This window comes from Patiria miniata, unplaced genomic scaffold (assembly GCF_015706575.1).
Source record: "Patiria miniata isolate m_02_andy unplaced genomic scaffold, ASM1570657v1 HiC_scaffold_1, whole genome shotgun sequence".
NCBI classification, from domain to species: Eukaryota; Metazoa; Echinodermata; class Asteroidea; order Valvatida; family Asterinidae; genus Patiria; species Patiria miniata.
In genome coordinates, this window is record NW_024037047.1 from 20,096,648 (window position 1) to 20,115,956 (window position 19,309).

At 43.6% G+C, this 19,309-nt stretch overlaps 2 protein-coding genes across 6 annotated transcripts in view; one reads left to right on the forward strand and one right to left on the reverse strand.

Annotated features, from left to right (window-relative positions):
• Positions 1-1,762: 1,762 nt before the first annotated feature.
• Positions 1,763-13,526, reverse strand: LOC119725062 (serine/arginine-rich splicing factor 7-like). 3 transcript variants are annotated; one of them, XM_038196440.1, is made up of 5 exons: positions 13,361-13,383; positions 11,071-11,289; positions 9,529-9,783; positions 3,936-4,007; positions 1,763-2,332 (listed from the first exon to the last, which is right to left on the reverse strand). In XM_038196440.1, exons 2-5 carry the CDS (start codon positions 11,271-11,273, stop codon positions 2,317-2,319), a joined length of 546 nt encoding a protein of 181 aa, XP_038052368.1. In that variant the 5' UTR covers positions 11,274-11,289; positions 13,361-13,383; the 3' UTR covers positions 1,763-2,316. The 3 variants fall into 3 exon arrangements, with proteins under 3 accessions (XP_038052368.1, XP_038052361.1, XP_038052355.1); XM_038196433.1 differs by lacking the exons at positions 1,763-2,332; positions 3,936-4,007; positions 13,361-13,383 and adding exons at positions 5,274-7,091; positions 13,431-13,526; XM_038196427.1 differs by lacking the exons at positions 1,763-2,332; positions 3,936-4,007 and adding an exon at positions 5,274-7,091 and having other exon boundaries at positions 13,361-13,385.
• A 282-nt stretch (positions 13,527-13,808) lies between these two features.
• The window catches only part of LOC119725086 (serine/arginine-rich splicing factor 7-like), a 32,421-nt gene continuing 26,920 nt past the window's right edge, over positions 13,809-19,309 (forward strand). For 2 of the 3 annotated variants that reach the window (XR_005270685.1, XM_038196451.1), the window contains exon 1: positions 13,809-13,940. The gene's annotated coding sequence lies outside the window, so the exon portion shown is untranslated. The remainder of the gene's footprint in view (positions 13,941-19,309) is intronic. The other variant, XM_038196457.1, reaches the window with a different exon arrangement.

The following is a 19,309-nucleotide window of genomic DNA, read 5'->3' on the forward strand; positions in this document are numbered from 1 at the left end:
CCACATGACACGAAGTCGTTTTATTTCTTTTAAAAAAAAATCGAACACATAAACATGTAACATTATTTGAGAAAACGGGACAAAATCTGGGTACTTCATATCACTTAAGTTAAACGATAATTGTGAGATGAGTAACACATCTATCCTACCTGAAATAATGAGCAATTCTAACATCTAGCATGATGGATAATCATATACAACCTCAAAAACAAGACAGCTTGTGATTTTACAGCTAAATACACATGTACACAGACAATAAGCCTCTGTACTGATGACGTCACACTTTGTTTACATGTGTGCTTTCCAATGGTGCTTTGTGGACCGTGGGCCCCCACTGGCTCCATAGGAAAGTGTACATGTAAACAAAGTGTGACGTCATCAGTACAGAGGCTTATTTACATGTACATGTTGCGTTCTCACTACTCTAGCAATTCCCAGTGTCTGGTTTCCAACAAAATCAAAAAACATGTCCATACATAATGTTAAGATAAATCAGTACGTGTACAAGCTTTTCAGAAGTTTGGGAGTAACCAAAAATCAAACGCCCAAGCTTACTTGAAAAAAAAAATTATACAAATCAAGCTTAATCGAATGCAAATAAAAAGCGACACAACAAGAGTAATGTACATTACATCCAATGGTGGGGTTTATACGAACAACAATGACATACAAAAGTTTACCAGGACTGATGTTTAATTATATTTCTACAAAAGAACAAGACTGAAATTTTTTTCAGGGTGTTGTACGACTACTAGGGTGTAACATGATTTTAGCTTGTAAATGGCCGATGTTCCGATGGGCATTTCTTTCACTTATATTTTTTTTATACAATGTACAGCATATCAGTAAATTGATTCCATACACAATAACTTTAAAATGTTTCAGCAATGATGAGATAGAATACATGGTTGCCGCTGTGTTTTATACACCATTCCTGCAAATGGATGTGTGCTTCTGAATAAAGGTTTCATTTGACTGAAACCCTTTCTTCATGGGCCGATTTCACGGAGCCACTTGGCGCAGAAATTTGCCGAAGAGCAGAACTTTTCTGAGCAGAGAATCTCTTCGACCAACAAGAGCAGATCACCGGCCATAATGCTGCTACTTAACCCTCTAGCTGTCACAGTAAAAAAAAACAAATCGGTCCTCTTCTGCCATGCCTTTGTACACAGGCTGGTAACCAACAAGCAGCCGGATCACGTTTCTGGTAAGCACTAGTGGACTTGTCACATTTCATCAACAGATAAAAGCAAGTAACTGGTAATATGCTGGGCGAGTAAAAAAAAAACCAAACCCAAATGTCGGGACTACTGTATTATTAATGTTCTGCATGTACACTTTCAAAATCTAGGATATGAAAGCCCAATTCACCAGCTTTCTTTCAGTGCAAAAATCATTCAAATCACTCATGTACATGTACTTTTCAAGTTACGGAATTTTAAACACAACCACCATTTTAAGGTTCTGTCCATGGATCGCAAAAAATTTCAGTGTTCTTTCAGCAAAACGAAAACAAACCACATAAGGATGTGTGTGAATCGTTTTCGTTTTGCTGAAAGAACACACACCTTTTCTGTGATCCGTGGACAGAACTTTAAAACGGTGGTTGTGTTTAAAACTCCGTAACTTGAAAAGTACATTAGTGATTTGAATGATTTTTATACTAAAAGAAATCTATGAATTGGGCTTTCATATCCTAGATTTTGAAAGTGCTACTTGCAGAACTCCCCTAAAACAATGGTCCCAACATTTGGGTTTCGGGTTTTTTTACTCACCCTGTACAGCTGGCTTATCAATCAGCTGCTACATATATTAATGATGCAAAGCTGTATCAAGTTATATTATCAGTCACAGCCAGTTTATCTTGCTGTATGCAGGCAGAAGAAGGCTCTTAACTGTTCAAAACAGTCACATGATTGATTTTGTCACTGCTGGGATGGCTTTGTTGAATTTGCCAGCCAGATAAGTTGCAATGGTTCACTGTCGATTTTGGCTGCGCAAATCAATTTGCCAACTTGAGCAGCATTTTCTTCTAGGCAGCTAGGTGGCTCGGTGGAATTGGACCGAGCTCTTTACCACGTTTACTATACTTAACATCACGCAGCTCATATATTTTAGTGTTTATCACTTCTACACTGATGGAATTATTAACACCACAAAACATTGAGGTCTTCTGAAACACAGACAAAATTACCACACATTTAAAAAACAGTAAAATGGATGAACGTCCTGTCTGGACGTTTATACCTCACACTGGCTCACTCTATTTCAACATTCCAAATGGCTCACGTTGATGCAGTCTCGCATACCAGCAGATTAGTTGCGGTAGGGGCTGTGGTTGGATCAAAAGAAAAAAAGAAAGCTTTCGATAAATAATTATTCACAGTTCACTTGAAATTGGAAATACATGTACCAAAATAACAAAACATGTAACCAGCTCGATGTTAACTTACCGCCTACAGAATATCTTATCCGAATACTAATCAGGCGCGCACCGATACATATGTGATATTGAATAAGCCAGTTCTGCATCTCGATGTAGTTGTCAAGGTCAATCGGATAAAAGCATTGACGCGATGTTACGCAAACACCCATTCTACTCATAACTAAGGCGCAAGCGTCATGCGACCGTCTCCCTGCGCGTTCATACGTTTTCGATAAGCGTTAGTTTATCCCGAATGACCTGTCACCTATATTGGGCACATGCCCAGTTGATGTTACGAACTGGCTTATTGGGTATTGGGTCCACTTATATTGAGCTGCTAAGCACAGAACACTGCTTTACAAACTTATAAGGCCCGACAAAACAAATTGCCTGACAATACTATACATGTACATATGTCAGGCATGCAACTGGCAATTTAGAAAAACGAGGAAACTCCTAACCACACAAGACTTTGCACAGTGTTTTTCGATTTTTAATGGCATTCATGAGAAGTAAAAAATGAGAAAATCAGCGAATCCGAGGAAAAGTTGCATGCCTGATATGTATGTGACTATCACAAGATATCTATGCTGGTTATTGTTTTTGTTGACGAATACTTTTTGGTGTCACGTCAGGTGTCTGCTCTTTGCTGCCTTTTGCATGTGGGTTAGCATGCTCCGGGGCACTGATAGAACTTGTGCTCTTGGGCAGGACAATTTACCACGACAATGCAAGACCCAATTCAATCAGCCCAATTGCCAATCTGCTGGGTACCATGGTCAACAAATCAGCCAACAGTACACTTTATGGCAAGAATGGAAAATTAAGCTGTCACTCCAGGTTGAACCTCTGAGGTACCTCATTAAACCACAAGGTACCTCATTAACCCTTACCCTACTAGACCCTCCAACGCATGCCAATATGTGCCTCAAGAAAATCTCCTATGTTTTTTGCATGGCCCTCCAATATCTGCCATGTCATTTCAAGGGTAACTGGACAGGCACTCCAATACATGCCACAGAGAACAATGAGAGTCCTCTGATAACAATCAAGTGCCCCCAGCTGGTCAGTATCAGGCACCCTCCAGGGCCTCCAACTCCTGCCAATTGGAGCCTTCACTGCTACATTTAAGTATCCTCCAATAAACTGCAGCTGGAGGGCATTGGCATAACCAACTGACATGCAGTAAACTACCCTCAGAGAGTAAGGGTTAAACCACAAGGTACCTCATTAAACCACAAGGTACAATGTCCCTCAATTAACCCAGTAGGACCTCATAAACCTCGAAGTACCTCCAGTTCATGCCTGTTTAATGTTACATATATGTACACTACTCCCCTTAATGACATCACAAAACACACACATTTGATTAAACAAACCTGTGGTGTACGTGGTGCCACAGGGGCAAAGTCAGTTCATTTTCCTTGATAATGCAAATTCTACTTTCAAACTTGATACTTGATATGTTCTTTGCAACACTGTGCAACAGCCGAACCTTTGGGTTTCTTACCTGCGGCTACGGCTGCGGCTACGACTGCGCGAATGGCGTTTGTGGGAGTTATAGCGATCATTTGACCTGGACCTACGTGGAAATAAAAATGTTTAACATAAAATTATTTCACAGTACTTGTACTCATTTCCAAACAAAAACACTACATTTCTGATTCCAACTGGCATTCTGTTAAAAAGAAACAAGGAAAGTTTCTGTTATAAGACACACTCTAGTGCAAAATTTTTGCTGCCTTTACACAACTAACTGGGCCAACTGAGTATAATTGATTATAGAGAACAAGTGCTTAAAACAAAATTATTAACAAAAGTACCAATGTAAACTGATGTCCTTTGGGAATGTTAGGCCAAAAAAAAAAATATTCGGTCTCTGGTCAGACCAAAGTTCCGGAATTGACGCGGCCACGCGGCTTTTTTTTTGTTTGTTTGTTTTTTGTTTGTTTTTCTTCAAGCTCGGATTGTACAGACAAGGTGGGTACTATTTTGCTTTTTTGGTGTCCTCATGTACATTGGTGTCCTCCATAATTTGCCTTGGTGCTTTCGATCATTTGCCTTGGTGCAATTTCCCATTCCTTGGTGCTCTTTGGTAAAAAAAAATTGAGGTGCGGAAATAGAGGGCGCTGTTGGAGCTACCGCGGAACATTTTTGGAGAAAAAAAAAGATCGCCGCGCATGATTAAAATCGACACGCGCGCTGACCAGAGACCGACTTATTTTTTTTTTGGCCTTACCTTCCTAAACCTAAACCTACAGGTACCCAGATCCCTCAAAATTCACCTGTGGTTTCAGAATTAAGAGTACACTACTGCTTTTTATGGGACTCGATGCTTCTCAAATGTTTACAAGAAATGTGCCTAGCACACGGCTCCTGCACAGTTGTAGCCTTGATATTGAATGCAAGGCTGTGTATGTGCTGTATCAGCATGCCATAGCTGACCAACGGCCGAGGAGCTGGCCATAGTTTTTCAGGCTCTACGTCCACACACAGCACACACACGGCGAGACCCTAATCCGATCGTTTGGACGATGCCCACAATGTATACTGTACGTATACACTGTACTGTACATGCCTGCCCCCATGTGACAGTCACAGCACACCGTGACGTACACTTGAGTGTACATGTAAATGTACATGTGCAAGTCACATCGGATCACAGCCTTGATGTAACTGTAGCTTCCGAGTTTTAAGGTTTTTGTTTCAAGTTTGTTAAGTTTTAAGTTCCTCAACGGCCAATCCCGTCACAGATCAATGATTATTGATTTGGTGATCCAACGCTAGTGTGAGCGGGATGCTGTTCAAGCCATGTTTTTAAACAAAGTGGCTTCTCCAATCAAGGGCCAATCAGATCCCGTTTGATCGTAAGCGGCTCATTATAACTGCAAAACCCGGAAATTACAGTTGCATCAAGGCTGTGCTTCTTCGGAGCTGGACTCTCACATAGTGGCAGTGCATGTGGGTAGACAGTACAGTGCATACAGTACCGTCTACATGCACGATAGCATTGTGTGCTTTTTGTGAATGATCAGATCGGGGTTTCACCATGTGGAGCTGAATGCACACTTGCTGATAAACTACCTACATAGCCTTGCATTCAAGGCTAGCATAGTTGTGGATTTTGGAGGGTTTGGTCACGTTCCTAGAAAAAAAAATTACCTAGTGAGAGAGTAGTTTATTGTGACCTACATGTCACGGATATCACATTATCCCTGCATGTTCATGTACATCAGACCAAGAAGAGTGCAATTTTCGACGTGATATTCGCTGGAAGCAACAATCACAAGAGGAGTCGACTTTTTTTTTGGGTGGGGGGAAGCAACGTGCATGTTCATGGAGTAGGGAGAAATGGGTTGTGCAGACATGTACTTCGTAGAATTGTACATGCAACATGTCCTGGCTGAAAAAAAACTGGATTGTCGGAAGTGTAGTTGAAGTCTAGAGATATCTTAGATTGATGAACATGTAGAATGTAGATAGGTTTCAAATGCCTGCTGGCCCACAAAATATCTACATGTACATGTAGATGGTCTGACTGGGACTTGTAGGAAGCTAAAATGGTGGCTGTAAATTGTGGTTTCACAGCAGCCATCGCTTTTTGCAGGTGAAATGGAGCTACCGTCGGAAGTGGGGGTGGATGGAGACACGTTCAAACGTCTGTAGCCTTACAGATATCTAGAGGTTTGGACTACGAATCATACAAGGGACGCTGAAATGGAGGTTAACGTTTTGCAGAATAAACAAATGCTTGCAGGTTAAATTGAAGGTATTGTGCGGAAGTGTAGTTGAGTTTGCCGATGGCTTGGCGTGCCTACTGGCTTACAAACATCTAGGAGTTTAGACTGGGACACATGCGGAGGAGGGGAGAATTCCTAATTCGCAGAAGCGGCAGGTGTTTGCAGGTAGGCAATGAAGGTATTGTTGGAAGTGTAGTTGCCGTTTTTCTGAGCTTGACGAGGGTTGGTTTGAAATGCATGAAGTCTATTAGCCGGCACCTATCTAGACGTTTGGAGTAGAAGGGCGTAATGTAGGTTGTAACTTGTGCTTTCAAGTGTTGTGTAGAGGTAGTAATACTAGCAGGATAATGAAGATGTTGTTGGAGTTGTAGTTGAAGTGTTTTGAAGGGCTGTTGCATTGCTTTGACCATGTAGGAGTTTGGGTCCCATGTAGCAGGGCACCTAGGTCGTAACTTAAGATTTCACGCATTTTGCAGCAGTAGCAAACGCACTGCAGGTATTCTGAAGCCTTTGTCGGAAGTGTAGTTGTAGTATCATGCATCTTAGCTTGATGTGGAAGGGTATGGAGCGCATGAAGCCAGTTGGCAGACCAAAATGTAGAGGTTTTGGCTAGGAGGGCATTACGCTGGCTGAAACTCAAGGTTTGGAGTATTTTGCAGTGGTAGCAAACGCTCGCAGGTAAAACGAAGTGCAGCAGCTGAAGCATTGGACGCCGGTCGAGAAGGGCGTTTCGCTCGCAGATACCGGATAGCCTTTGCTGGCTAACGAAACGACTAGCGGTTCGGACTAGGTCGGAAGGACTTGTGCTTCATGGCTTTCGGATACGATTCGGGACTTGTGGACACACGTAATTCGGCCGCAATGAGTTAGCTCGCAGAGACCAAAACGCCCGAGTAACATGAGTAGGGCCTAGGAGTCTAGAGATCCTGCAATCAACAAGTATAAACAAAAGCTGTTTAATTCCGGATGTTTTCTTCAAAAAAAACACACACATTTCGACAATGCAATCTTAAATTTAGCTGTGCATTTCCTGGGGAATTACTCATTGTGTGCACGGAATTAGAAGAAGTAAGAATGATGCATTGATTTTTTTACCACAAATTTGACCATTTGAGAGACCCCCAACATATGGCTAAGACGCCCAGTTGGCAGAGAACCAGTACCCTGTTCCAAAGGTCACAGCTTCAAACCCTACCCCGGTCAACTTTTTAACCCTTGCTCTTCTACAATTAACTTCAATATTTGCCAAAATCAAATTGCCTACCATCACTGCCGTCCAATATCTGCCGGTGAACCAGGTCCAATGATCAAAGTCTTGGTCCCAGACTGGTTTTGTTTTTATTCCACTAAAGCCCGGTTCATACTTCACGCGAAATCATGTGCAAAGCGAAATTCATGTCGTCAACAATGGTGGACGCGCTTCGAATGTATTGTTGACGTCACGAATTTCGCTTCGCTTTCGCTTTCGCGTGAAGTATGAACCGGGCTTAATGCAGATGGTTTCTGACACGCACGGTAAAGCAGCCATGGCAGTAGAGGTAACAGACCTTAGACATAATGACATCTCGCAGTGTTCTCCAACTTTGAAAGTCAAAGGTCGGTGCGCCGTCAAAAAGCGGAGGGGGGCGCTATAATTATGTTAGGGGCACTATTTGCAGTCATACATTTCTTTATGCTAGGGGGCGCTATTTGCAGATGAACATGCAATTTATGTACGGATAACAGCTCTTAGGCCATTTCTAACACAGTAACTGTTAAGTACAGCATCATCTTTTTAATACATCAGTGACCAGGGACGCCCATGCAGTTTGGCCTTGAGACTTTTGACCTAATTGATTGCTACAATGGGCAGGCTTGTCAGTTTGACAAGTGTTGCATGTTACTGCTTTTGGCAGAGTTTCTGGCCAAATATACCCTGGAGGGTGAGGGTAATCCCACTTGTTTGTCTTTTTTTATTATTTTTTCCTTTTTTTAAGCATGGTGGACAACTTATTTAGCTTGGCGGCAACTTTTGAAGCTTGGCAGGTGCCTCAGACAGCTTGGCGGGGCACCAGGTTATATTTACAGGTTGGAGAACACTGATCTCACTTTGTCCCCGGGTTGGGACGCCAGCCAACCCTCCCCACCTGGCTCCCATAGGAAAGCGCATGTGTATTAAAACAAAGCCTGGCGTCATTATGTCTTGGGTCTACTAATAACAAGATGAATCACATCCAGTTTTGGCAATATTGCCGCCTGGCTCCCATAGGACAGCGCATGTGTAAAGAAAGCATGGCGTCATTATGTTTTGGGTCTCAACAACAGCAATTTTGACAATATTGGCAGCGCTACCCACGTAAATTGTGAGCATACCTCACACGCTCTGTATGCAAGCTGACGAGTGCATGAGGTATGCTCGAACCTTCCAATATAGCTCTGCCAAAGTTCCCAAGGATGGATTTGATTCATCTTTTGAATAGTGCCCTCTACCACCACAGTGGCTTGACGAAGCTTGCCAGGAATCAGAACTGGCTGCATTGAGGTGAATCGAATCTGAATCCAGACTTGGACCAATATGATACGTTCAGAATTCCTTGGCAACAGAGCAATGTTACCTAGTCTGTATCGAGATTCCGCTGATCAGCAGATAAACCTTCTTTAACCCTAACCCTCCCGGGTATGTTTGCTAGAACCCTGCCAAACAGAGCAACATGCAACACTTGACCAAGTGGCAAGCCTGCCAAATGTAGCATGATCCCATCAGGGGTCAAGTCTCAAAGCCACACTGCCTCAGGTCACTGCAAGCAGCAGGATACAACTAAGGCTTTGTTCCATGGGACCTAGCTCTCATTGTTTCAGACCTGGCCATTCATGCACCGGTGTTGGCAGCTGAACGCATCAAAGTGCACCAAGTCTTTTCCATCTGATGCACTGTGTTGCATCTGGCAGCGTTTTATTAGGGAAAATGCACTCCAGTTGGAGGTCTGCAGGTGAGCAAGGGCTCTGTGCACAAGAACTCCCTCAATGGTTGCAAAGGGAGAGTTGGGCGAGACCAATGCAAGGGGCCTTCAAACACATTACTGATGACACCTGCCACAATGGCATGCACGCCAAGCCGCCATAGCTTTGTGCAGATTCAGAAAATTGTTGCACTTTGTGCTCTGCACGCGCAGTATGGCCTGTCTAAAAGCGGTTGAAAATCACCATCTGCATCTTGTGCACACAGTCCATAGACCTCCACTAGAGTGCATTTTCATGTCCAATTGTCATGTGCTAAGTTACAACCACAAGAGCAAGGGTTAATAGTGACCCTATAACGTAATGAGTCTCCGGGTATGGCTCATTTAATATCTTCATTTGAAACAGCACACGCAAAGATATTACCTGGACCGGGAACGTCTCCTATGCGAGTTGTAGGGGCATTCTCGGGCAAAGTGGCCCGGTTTGCCGCACTCGTAACATTTGTCATCATTGAAGGAGCGACGCTGTTGGTAGCGGCCACCACCGTAACCACCACCACCACCACCGTAGCCACCACCACCACCGCTGTAACCACCGCCACCGCGACGGTCACCACCACTTCGGCGCCGTTTCTCACCGGTGGCCATTTCCACCTCCACGCGGCGACCACAGATTATACTGTACAGGAAAACAATTCAAGAAAGAGAGTTGATACTGAGGTGCTTGTCATCAGAAGTCAACTCAAATCTATTCAAAGACACTGTGAAAAAAAGGGTAATTCAGGAGATGGTATTGCCTTTGCAGCAGTACGTGCAGAAACACGACCAGATATACATTGTGATTATAAATGCTACTTCTTGCACGCATGCAAATTATGCAAATGCACACACAATTCTGTTCAGAATATCCCAGGCAGAAATACGAGATTCCGAAGATGACCTCTGCGGGCTGTAAAGGGCGCCCACTTCGGTGAATCGCTGCGCTGTCCAAAAAATGCGCCCTGAAACACCACACCATTAACCCTAACCCTCCAGGGTATTTTGGCTAGAAACCCTGCCAAACGCAGCAATGTAAAACACCTGTCTAAGTGACAGGCCTGCCAAGTGCAGCAAGATCCAATCAGGCCAAAAGTCTCAATGCCACACAGCCTTCGAGTCTGTGGTCACCCAACGCAGCAGGATACAACTGTGGCAATGTTCAATGGGATAAGCTCTCATTGTTTCAGAACTGGTTGTTGATGCACTGGTGTTTAAGCATACTGGTGTTGATAGCTGAATGCATCAAAGTCCACCAGACTTTTCCATCTGATGAACTGTGCTGCATCTGGCAGGGTTAGGATTAACCCTAACCCACCTCACTCCTCCAAAATCCTCCTGGCGGTTTTGGAGGATTCTAGAGGATTGAGGATGAATGGTGATTGAATCAAATGAGGATTCTGGAGGATTGAGGATGAATGGTGATTGAAGCACAAGAGGATTTTGGAGGATTGAGGATGAATGCATTTTGAGGCAGGACTGTCTGATGATTTTGAAAAATTTAGGCGGATTTGCAAAATTTTGGAAAATTTGGGAGGATTGAGGATGGTTGTAAGCAACAAGGGCCTAGGGGGTTAGGGTTAAGGACGTCTGGAACCAAGACTAAATGAAGCCAGGCGCAGGTCTACTGGATTTATACTAAGTGAGATTTGAGGCTTTGCATGGTGGAGATACTAAATAATGAAAGGTTTGCGGAATCACCATGTGGGAATAATTTCTCAACTAAGAGAATGGTTCTGAAAAGAACCAGAGGTATAAACTCGACGTTTCGGTCAGTATGCTCTGACCGTTTCTCCTGAAGACGGTCAGAGCATACTGACCGGAACGTCGAGTTTATACCTCTGGTTCTTTTCAGAACCATTCTCTTAGTTGAGAAATTATTCGCACATGGTGTTTCCGCAAACCTTTCATTATTTGGATTTATACTCACGTGTCGTTCAGCTCCCTAACCGAATCAGACGCATCTCGTTGGTCCTCAAACTCCACAAAAGCGAAGCCTGGGGGCTGTTTGGCCACCCATACGTGCTTCAGAGGGCCGAAGACACCGAAGGCCGTTTCCAGCTCTTTCACCGATCCATAGTCGCTGAGGTTGCCCACGTACACCTTGCAGTTGGTGGCAGAATAGCGTGACATCTTGACAAGTAGCTCTCTGTGGGGTTAACAAAATTTACAAATGAAAAAAAGCACTTCAAATGTCTAAAAAAACCTAACAGGGTTGATTTTTTTTAACATAACAGAGAAATAAAATGAGAAATTTAAAACAGTAACATCATTTTGGCCTCTGTGTCTGTTGCATCTAGCCCATACACTATAGGGCCTTATTTATAAAGCTGTACGTCATCTCCCGAGTCCAATGGTGGCCCCTTAAAAAAAGATTAAAATCTGGTGGTCAGCTTGAAAAATAGCTCGGACGGGCGGCCATTTTAGAGGGAAAAAAAGGGCCTCCCACTTCCTTTTTTAAAAGGCAGGACACTAATAAAAACACCAAGTAGAAGTACACAATGAATTAGTCCGAGGAACTCTACGACTACGAGTACGAATCACCATTTTTTAACATGTCCAAAATGTAAAAAAAAAAAAGGCGATTCGTAGTTACTCGGACCTAGTCCCACTTACTGGGGCGCTAGTAGTAGAACTCCTTTTTTGACATTTGGGATGTTGGTCTGTCGTACTAGCTAGTACGACAGACCAACATCCATATAGGCCTATATCCAGTGTTCTCCAACATGTAGAACAAACCTGGCGCCCCGCCGTGCTTTCTGCGGCGCCCGCCATGTTTAAGAAGTCCCCGCCAAGCTTTAAAATCCTGCCGCCAGGTTTAATTTTTTTGAATCTACGTCTACAGTGTACATTTACAACTTATATTAATTGATTTCAGTTGTTTTTCCACACATTAACAATGTATTTCGATGTCATCCCAGCCCGATCGGGGTTGTCTTAAAATCTCGCTGAATCAATCACACGCACGGCCGGCCGTGCAAACACCAGCGATTCCCCATGCACTGTACGTACTAGTACGCGCGATGTACACACACTGACAACTGAATCCCCAGTTCCGGAGTGTGCCGATACTTCAAGTAGCCACAACCCCGCCGCAAAAATATATATCTGTATTAGTACACACACACACCAGCAGGTGTACGTACGGCAGATCTTACGTGCAGCCAACCGACTTTCTTTTTCTCAGTGCTTGCACGCGCGGTACACAATATAATACGCATTGATGTTTTTGTACGAGGCAAACGAGCTCGAGGCCAAAACACGCGTGCACATGGTGTTCCGATCATGCCGATTGTCAAAAGTTATAAATGGCGATCGTGTATGATGGACCCGGTTCCCTAAGAGAACAAAATCCACTTTTAATTTATTTGATTTACCAAACTAGTTGGCGACATTTAAGAACATACAGGTAGGTCATAAATAGAGGGAAATTTGGGGGGAAAATGACGATGACAACGACAAAACGCAACATGAAAATAAAGATGACGATCGCACGGCACCGGCACCACCCATAAAATCGCGTTAAAAAAAACGTAATTTGTATCCCATTTTGTTTTTCAAAATTACAAAAAGGTGTCATTTGATCTGAGAGAAGTCTGCTTTAGGTTGAAAAGGAAATTTTTGAATGCTAAAAAAATCGGGGGAACTGGCCTGGAGAATCGCCTCAGATTGCACCACAGAGCATCTAGAATCCAAAATTTTTCCGGGGCCCTTAAGCGGCCGTAAGGGCTTCGCGCTTCGTGCTCGCAGGAGTCCCCGCCGACCCCAGCGCCAACCTTTAATTTTCAAAGTTGGAGAACACTGTATATCCCAAATGAAATGTCAAAAAAGGAGTTCTAGCTAGCGCCCAACAGGTAGTGCGACTATCTCGGACCATGCACGTCCTAGTATAACACAATATAATTCTATTTCTTGATAATTGCAGTATCAATCATCAAATCTGAATACAAGATGCAAGTTCCCATCCCAGAGTTTAATGGATACGTGGTTGAAAATAAAATAAACCATGGCATGGGGACGAGGTTGGCATGATGAGGCAAAAAAAAAGCCTTGGCGTGGCGTGCGCGTGCACGACGTTCTTCTCCCGAGTCCCATGTTCGCATCGCAACTACATCATGTCAAAAATGCACGCGTTATCCCCGGCAAATACAGCACCAGAAGCCTTGACAAATAAAACAACTTCATAGCAATACTGTGCATAAAAAGGTGACTCGCTTTACCACAAATCAATGTAAAAAACTGAGATAATTCTGCAACGACAATTCCACAATAACGCACCTTACTCCTTACCTCCCTGGGCTTTCCGCAATCTGGTATCCCGCTTAGGCCTTTTCTTACCTGCAATAAATTTCGCAGTTTTACCTTTTGGTTCCTGGGAACCAGTGAAGCTAAAGGCACGCGGCGCGCGCGGTTTAGGAATCATCGTTGAGGGCGCTCTAAGGAGTAGGCGGGGCTTATTTGTTTATTGGGTTTTTTTGGGGGGGGTTGCTGTGGATTCCAATGATATTTTCCATTTTTTTGTATGACGCTATATATGTTTATACAAAAAGAGGTTGATTTGAAAAGAAAACAAAATAGTTAAACTTAAGTGTATCATTTTTTCCCCGGCGCGGCCGGGGGGGGGGGGGGGGGGGAGTTCGCGATCTTTCGCGCGATTTGGACGAATGAGGGCGCTACTACTAGCAAGGAAACAGCAAACTCAGCGTCCAGGGGTCGCGTTTTACGACGATATCGTCTGAAGTTTTTCGAAGAAATTAAATCTGTAGGTAGGCTTCAAAAAGGTAGTCATTACTGATAACGGTGAGCGTAACTATTAACCATTAAATATGATAAGGGTCTTTGTGTTTTTAATTTCAGGGCTATATCAAAAGAAAGCAAGGCCAAGCATAGCCCCACTAGCATGACTAGTGTGGCCGTCGGTATGCTGCGCTGAACCCAAGGCCACACACCGTGGTCTGCGCACTACTGAGGACGTTTTCATAATTTCAACAGCGAATTTCTTACATATGGTTGTATTCTACGATGTCCCAACTTTCACTTCTGGGATGCTTGGGTGTAATGATGTTCAATTTTCCAAGATATTCTTGAATCTTTCTGGAGCCCATATGCACTCGTGAACAGGTGAAACGTCTGGCATGTGTCTGGTGATGGCAGCCATTTTGAATGTGACAAGAGATGACCTCAAGCTGTGACGTCGCGTTTATGCAAATTGCTTGTCGAGCGAGGGCGCGAGTTGCAAATGCGACGGCTGTTTCCTGTGCCGTAGATCCTGAATAGAGATCAGTGCACGTGGCCCCCAGACGATAAATGCATGGTACAGGGAACAGCCGTCGCATTTGCAACTCGCGCCCTCGCTCGACAAGCAATTTGCATAAACGCGACGTCACAGCTTGAGGTCATCTCTTGTCACATTCAAAATGGCTGCCATCACCAGACGTTTCACGAGTGCATATGGGCTCCAGAAAGATTCAAGAATATCTTGGAAAATTGAACATCATTACACCCAAGCATCCCAGAAGTGAAAGTTGGGACATCGTAGAATACAACCATATGTAAGAAATTCGCTGTTGAAATTATGAAAACGTCCTCAGTAGTGCGCAGACCACGGTGTGTGGCCTTGGGTTCAGCGCAGCATACCGACGGCCACACTAGTGGGGCTAGGCCAAGCAAGGAAAGGATAAGAAAAATTAAAATAATTAATAAACGAAGTGGCTATCGTTACGGCAGCCGTTGTTTAGCGCCCTCTAAGATAGAGGGATCTGTGTCGGAGCTAGACGACTTTTATTTCGCGGGAGATTTTTAGCTTTTTAATCCTTGATTTTTCGCGTTTCCTTTGGCCATCCAGGTCTTTTAACCCATTTTTATCGCTTTTGATGTTTTTAAGGATCTGCTTATTGGTTTATTGTTCGTCGTTCGTGTGAATTTTCGTCAAATCTCGTCATTTTAATTTTAGTCAACTGTGTAAACAGTGAATCTTGAAGTCGGCCATTTTAAAAAACACTGTGCAATTTATAGACCGACATCGAAGTTTGTACTTGGACTTCCTACTACCGCTTCTGCAGCTTTTGACTTGGATTAAACCACCATGGAGTTCACCATTACTTATTTTGTGATTGGATTCCTGCTTACTCTCGCACGTATTAGTGATGGGATCTGCAAAACTGTAAGTACAACCGTAGACACAAGGCTGACAGAATGTGATCCCGATATTGGCACAACAAGCACCAGTTATTTTGCAACTGCGTTACTGCCTCGTAGACAATTTATCAAAACTCTGAAAAACTCTCATGGCCTATCCTGGACCCATGTTTTGTTGATCGGACTTGGAAATGATGTCAACCTAAACCCAGGCCCTCCATCCAACTCTTCGCTTGATGACCCCCCTGCACCGTGTGGTGTCTGTGGAGAGGAAGTAGGCTATTATCCAGAGAAGGGTATCCAATGTGAAGAGTGTGAAAAATGGAATCATGCCGCTTGCATCAACATGAGTAGTAAAACTTACAACTTGTTGGCTAATTGTAGTACCTCATGGATTTGTGATGGGTGTGGTCATCCAAATTTTTCTGGTTCGCTATTTAGTATCGTGACTGATTTTGAAACTGAAAATCCCTTTACTCCACTTGACTCAGACCAGTCTTTGAGTGATGTACAACCCCTTGCTGCATCATCCCCCAAACCGCCTTGTAAAACCAGGAAGAGAAATCCTCCCATACGTGACACAGCAAAAACAAAGTCTAAGAAACCCACCAGAGCGAAGAAGCTTACTGTCATCAACATCAACTTTCAAAGTCTGAAAAATAAGGCTTCGGAACTTTTGGGTATCCTACATGAACATACGCCGGACATTCTTATTGGCACAGAAACTTGGTTAAATGAAAAGATCCTTGATGCTGAGCTTTTCCCACCAGAGTACGCTGTCTTTAGAAAAGATCGTAATGATGGCTACGGGGGTGTCTTGATAGCTGTCAAAAACCTCTCCTGTCATCTAGTGGATGAATTAAATTCTGACGCTGAATGTATCTGGGTTCGCGTTGAATGTGGACCTAAGAAGAAGGTGTACGTGGGGGCTTTCTACAACCCAGACTCCTCTCATGAACCGATTGATAGACTTGATATATCTCTCTCAAAGCTCCATCAATTAACCAAAGGAAAAGGTGAAATTTGGTTGGGAGGAGATTTCAACTTGAAAGACATCAATTGGGACGATAGGTTGGTTAAGGTTGGCGCCCAGTTTTCTGCTCAGTGCAGGAAGTTAGTTGACATCTGTAACTCCTTCAACTTAGACCAATTTGTCCTTGAGCCCACCCGGATGGAAAGTATTCTTGACTTGTTTATGACAAACAACCCCACCATCGTTGAATCCACCAGGGTGCTTCTTGGTTGTGGAGATCACAGCATGGTGAAAATTCTGATTAACGCTGGAGGTGTAACTACCAAACCAGTTCGTCGCAAATTCTTCCTGTACAAAAAAGGGAAGTTTGAAGACCTCCGTAATGATTTGAAGAACTTTGGTGAAAATTTTCTCCATGAATTGAATCTAAGGACAGTTAATGAAAATTGGATTCTTCTGAGGGACACCCTCAACGCACTTACTGAAAAGTTCATCCCATCCAAGTACTCCTCAACGAGATTTAACTTGCCATGGTTTTCTCCTGCGCTCCGTCGTCAAAGCAGAAAGCTTCAACGTATGTATAATAAACAGAAGAAAACTAACTCTGCTGAGGACTCCAAACTGTTCAGAAGCGCCCGGAAAATGTATAAAAGAAACCTCAACAGAGCTCACCAGCAATATATCTCCAGTATGCTTGAGGAAGATCTCCAACATAACCCAAAAAAGTTCTGGAAATATGTCAAATCAAAGCGAACTGACAATGTAGGCGTCCATCCACTGAAGAATGGCACTGACACCGTTTCAGACCAAGTTGGGAAGGCAAACATTCTCAACTCCTTCTTCAAATCAGTTTTCACCAAGGAAAACACATCCAACCTCCCTAACCTACAGCAGTCTGTTCCAGACATTGAATCACTTGAGATCGTGGCTGAGGGTATCGAGAAACTTCTTCGTGATCTGAACCCCTCCAAGGCCTCGGGACCAGATAACATTCCTAATAAAATCCTTAAGGAATGCAGCGTGGAGTTGGCACCACTACTAGCAGGGCTGTTTAACCAATCCTTAAAATCTGGTGACCTCCCAGATGACTGGACTACAGCCAACGTGTCTCCTGTCTTCAAAAAAGGCAGTAAAAGTGACCCCAGTAACTACCGCCCCATATCACTAACATCAGTGGTATGTAAATGTCTTGAGCACGTCATCCATCGTCATATAATGTTCCACATTGAGCAGCACCAGATCCTGACAGACTGCCAACATGGGTTTAGAAAAAGCAGAGGGTGTGACACTCAACTCCTCATTACCATTGATGACATAGCTAAATCAATCGAGAAAGGCAAACAGGTTGACGCAATATTACTTGATTTCTCGAAAGCGTTCGATCGCGTCCCACATCAGAGGCTTCTCACCAAACTGAGGCACTATGGCATCACCGGTAATGTGCACAAGTGGATCTCAACTTTCCTTACAACACGTACCCAACAAGTCGTCCTGGAGGGTAAAAGTTCTACAACAGCTGAAGTTTTATCTGGAGTCCCCCAGGGCACTGTCTTGGGACCCCTGATGTTTCTCCTCTACGTTAATGACATCCCTTCATATGTTTCTTCGAAAATCAGACTGTTCGCTGATGACGCCATACTTTACAGAGAAGTAGAAGAAACATCTGACGCTACATCCCTGCAAAACGATTTGGATGCTCTGTGCAGATGGGAGAGGGAATGGGAAATGAAATTCAATCCAGACAAATGCTTTGTCATGCATATCACCACCAAAAAGGATCCACTCATCAGTACGTACAAAATCAACCAGAGACCTCTCCAAACTACTACCAATCACCCATATCTTGGCCTCATCCTGAGTTCTGACTGTAGCTGGTCGTCTCACATCAACAAAATTACCAACAACGCTAGGCAGACCATTGGCATCATCAGAAGAAACTTCAAATCCTGTAGCAGAAAGGTTAAATCCCAACTTTACCAGTCTCTCGCCCGCCCCAAACTAGAGTATGGTGCCTGCGGCTGGGCCACCTTCACTGAGGAAGAAAACAAACAACTTGAAGGTATCCAGAGATACGCTGCCAGGATGTGTTGTAACAACTTCACCAGGCTTGCCAGTGTCACAGATATGTTGAACCAGCTTGGTTGGCCTCTACTTGAAACACGTCGCTCCATTGCTAGACTAACCATGATGTACAAGATCTCTCACAACCTCGTTGAAGTCAAACACGACCTTAGGCCCAAAACAAAAACCCTTAGGAGCTCGCACCAGTTTTCATACCACCGACCCAACGCTAAATCCAAGTTCTATAGCACCAGTTTCTACCCATCAACGATCCCCATCTGGAACGACCTGCCAAACACTATCATCACCATACCCGACTTAAACCAGTTTAAACAAGCCTTAGTAGACCACGTCATCGGGGAGGGAACCAAAACCCAAGTTAACTAGCTCCAGCACAGCCGCCCCAACTCTAGCGGGATGCGGATTCTACCGTTTAGCTGGAGCAACGGATACAGATACAGATACTTTTTTGATACGCACGCATGTATATAATTATTTGTTTCCCCACGTTTTAGCGAGCAGTGCGACAGCTCAGTCAATAGAGGGTAGGATTTTGCACCGCGAGGTTGCGGGTTCGCATCTCAGTTTTGCACTTGAATTTTTTTCCTTTTCTAACCTAAGGCTTTGGAGTATTTTTTTTAAAAGGGAAATAAAGTCCGAATTTCATAACGTTCAAATTCACTTTTTTCCTTCTATTTTCTAATTTTATATTTTCTTCTCATGTTTTTATAAAAGTTGCAGTAGGCCCCTACTACCGTAACGATAGAAAATGGGAAATGCGTTACGGCTGCCGTAACGATAGCCACTGCGAAAATAAAATGCTAGTATAGGCCTAGTCGGACTCCCTATTATCGCGGCATCCCTATTATCGCGATATGACTAGAGGTAGGCCTACCGGTAGTTCAGTAAATTGGCCACATTTATGATGCTGTGTCTGAACATGCTAAATCATGAATGTATAATGTAGGCCCTTTAAAAATTAAAATCAGACTAACTT

What these genes read in the sequence shown, in the direction of transcription:
- LOC119725062 (XM_038196433.1), bottom strand. Translation starts at nt 11,273, where the DNA reads ATGTCACGCTATTCTGCCACCAACTGCAAGGTGTACGTGGGCAACCTC. An exon ending in GTTAGGGAGCTGAACGACAC is followed by an intron (nt 9,784 to 11,070) that starts GTGAGTATAAAT and finishes TTTCCTGTACAG; the next exon opens with TATAATCTGTGGTCGCCGCG. An exon ending in AGGAGACGTTCCCGGTCCAG is followed by an intron (nt 7,092 to 9,528) that starts GTAATATCTTTG and finishes TGTTGATTGCAG; the next exon opens with GATCTCTAGACTCCTAGGCC.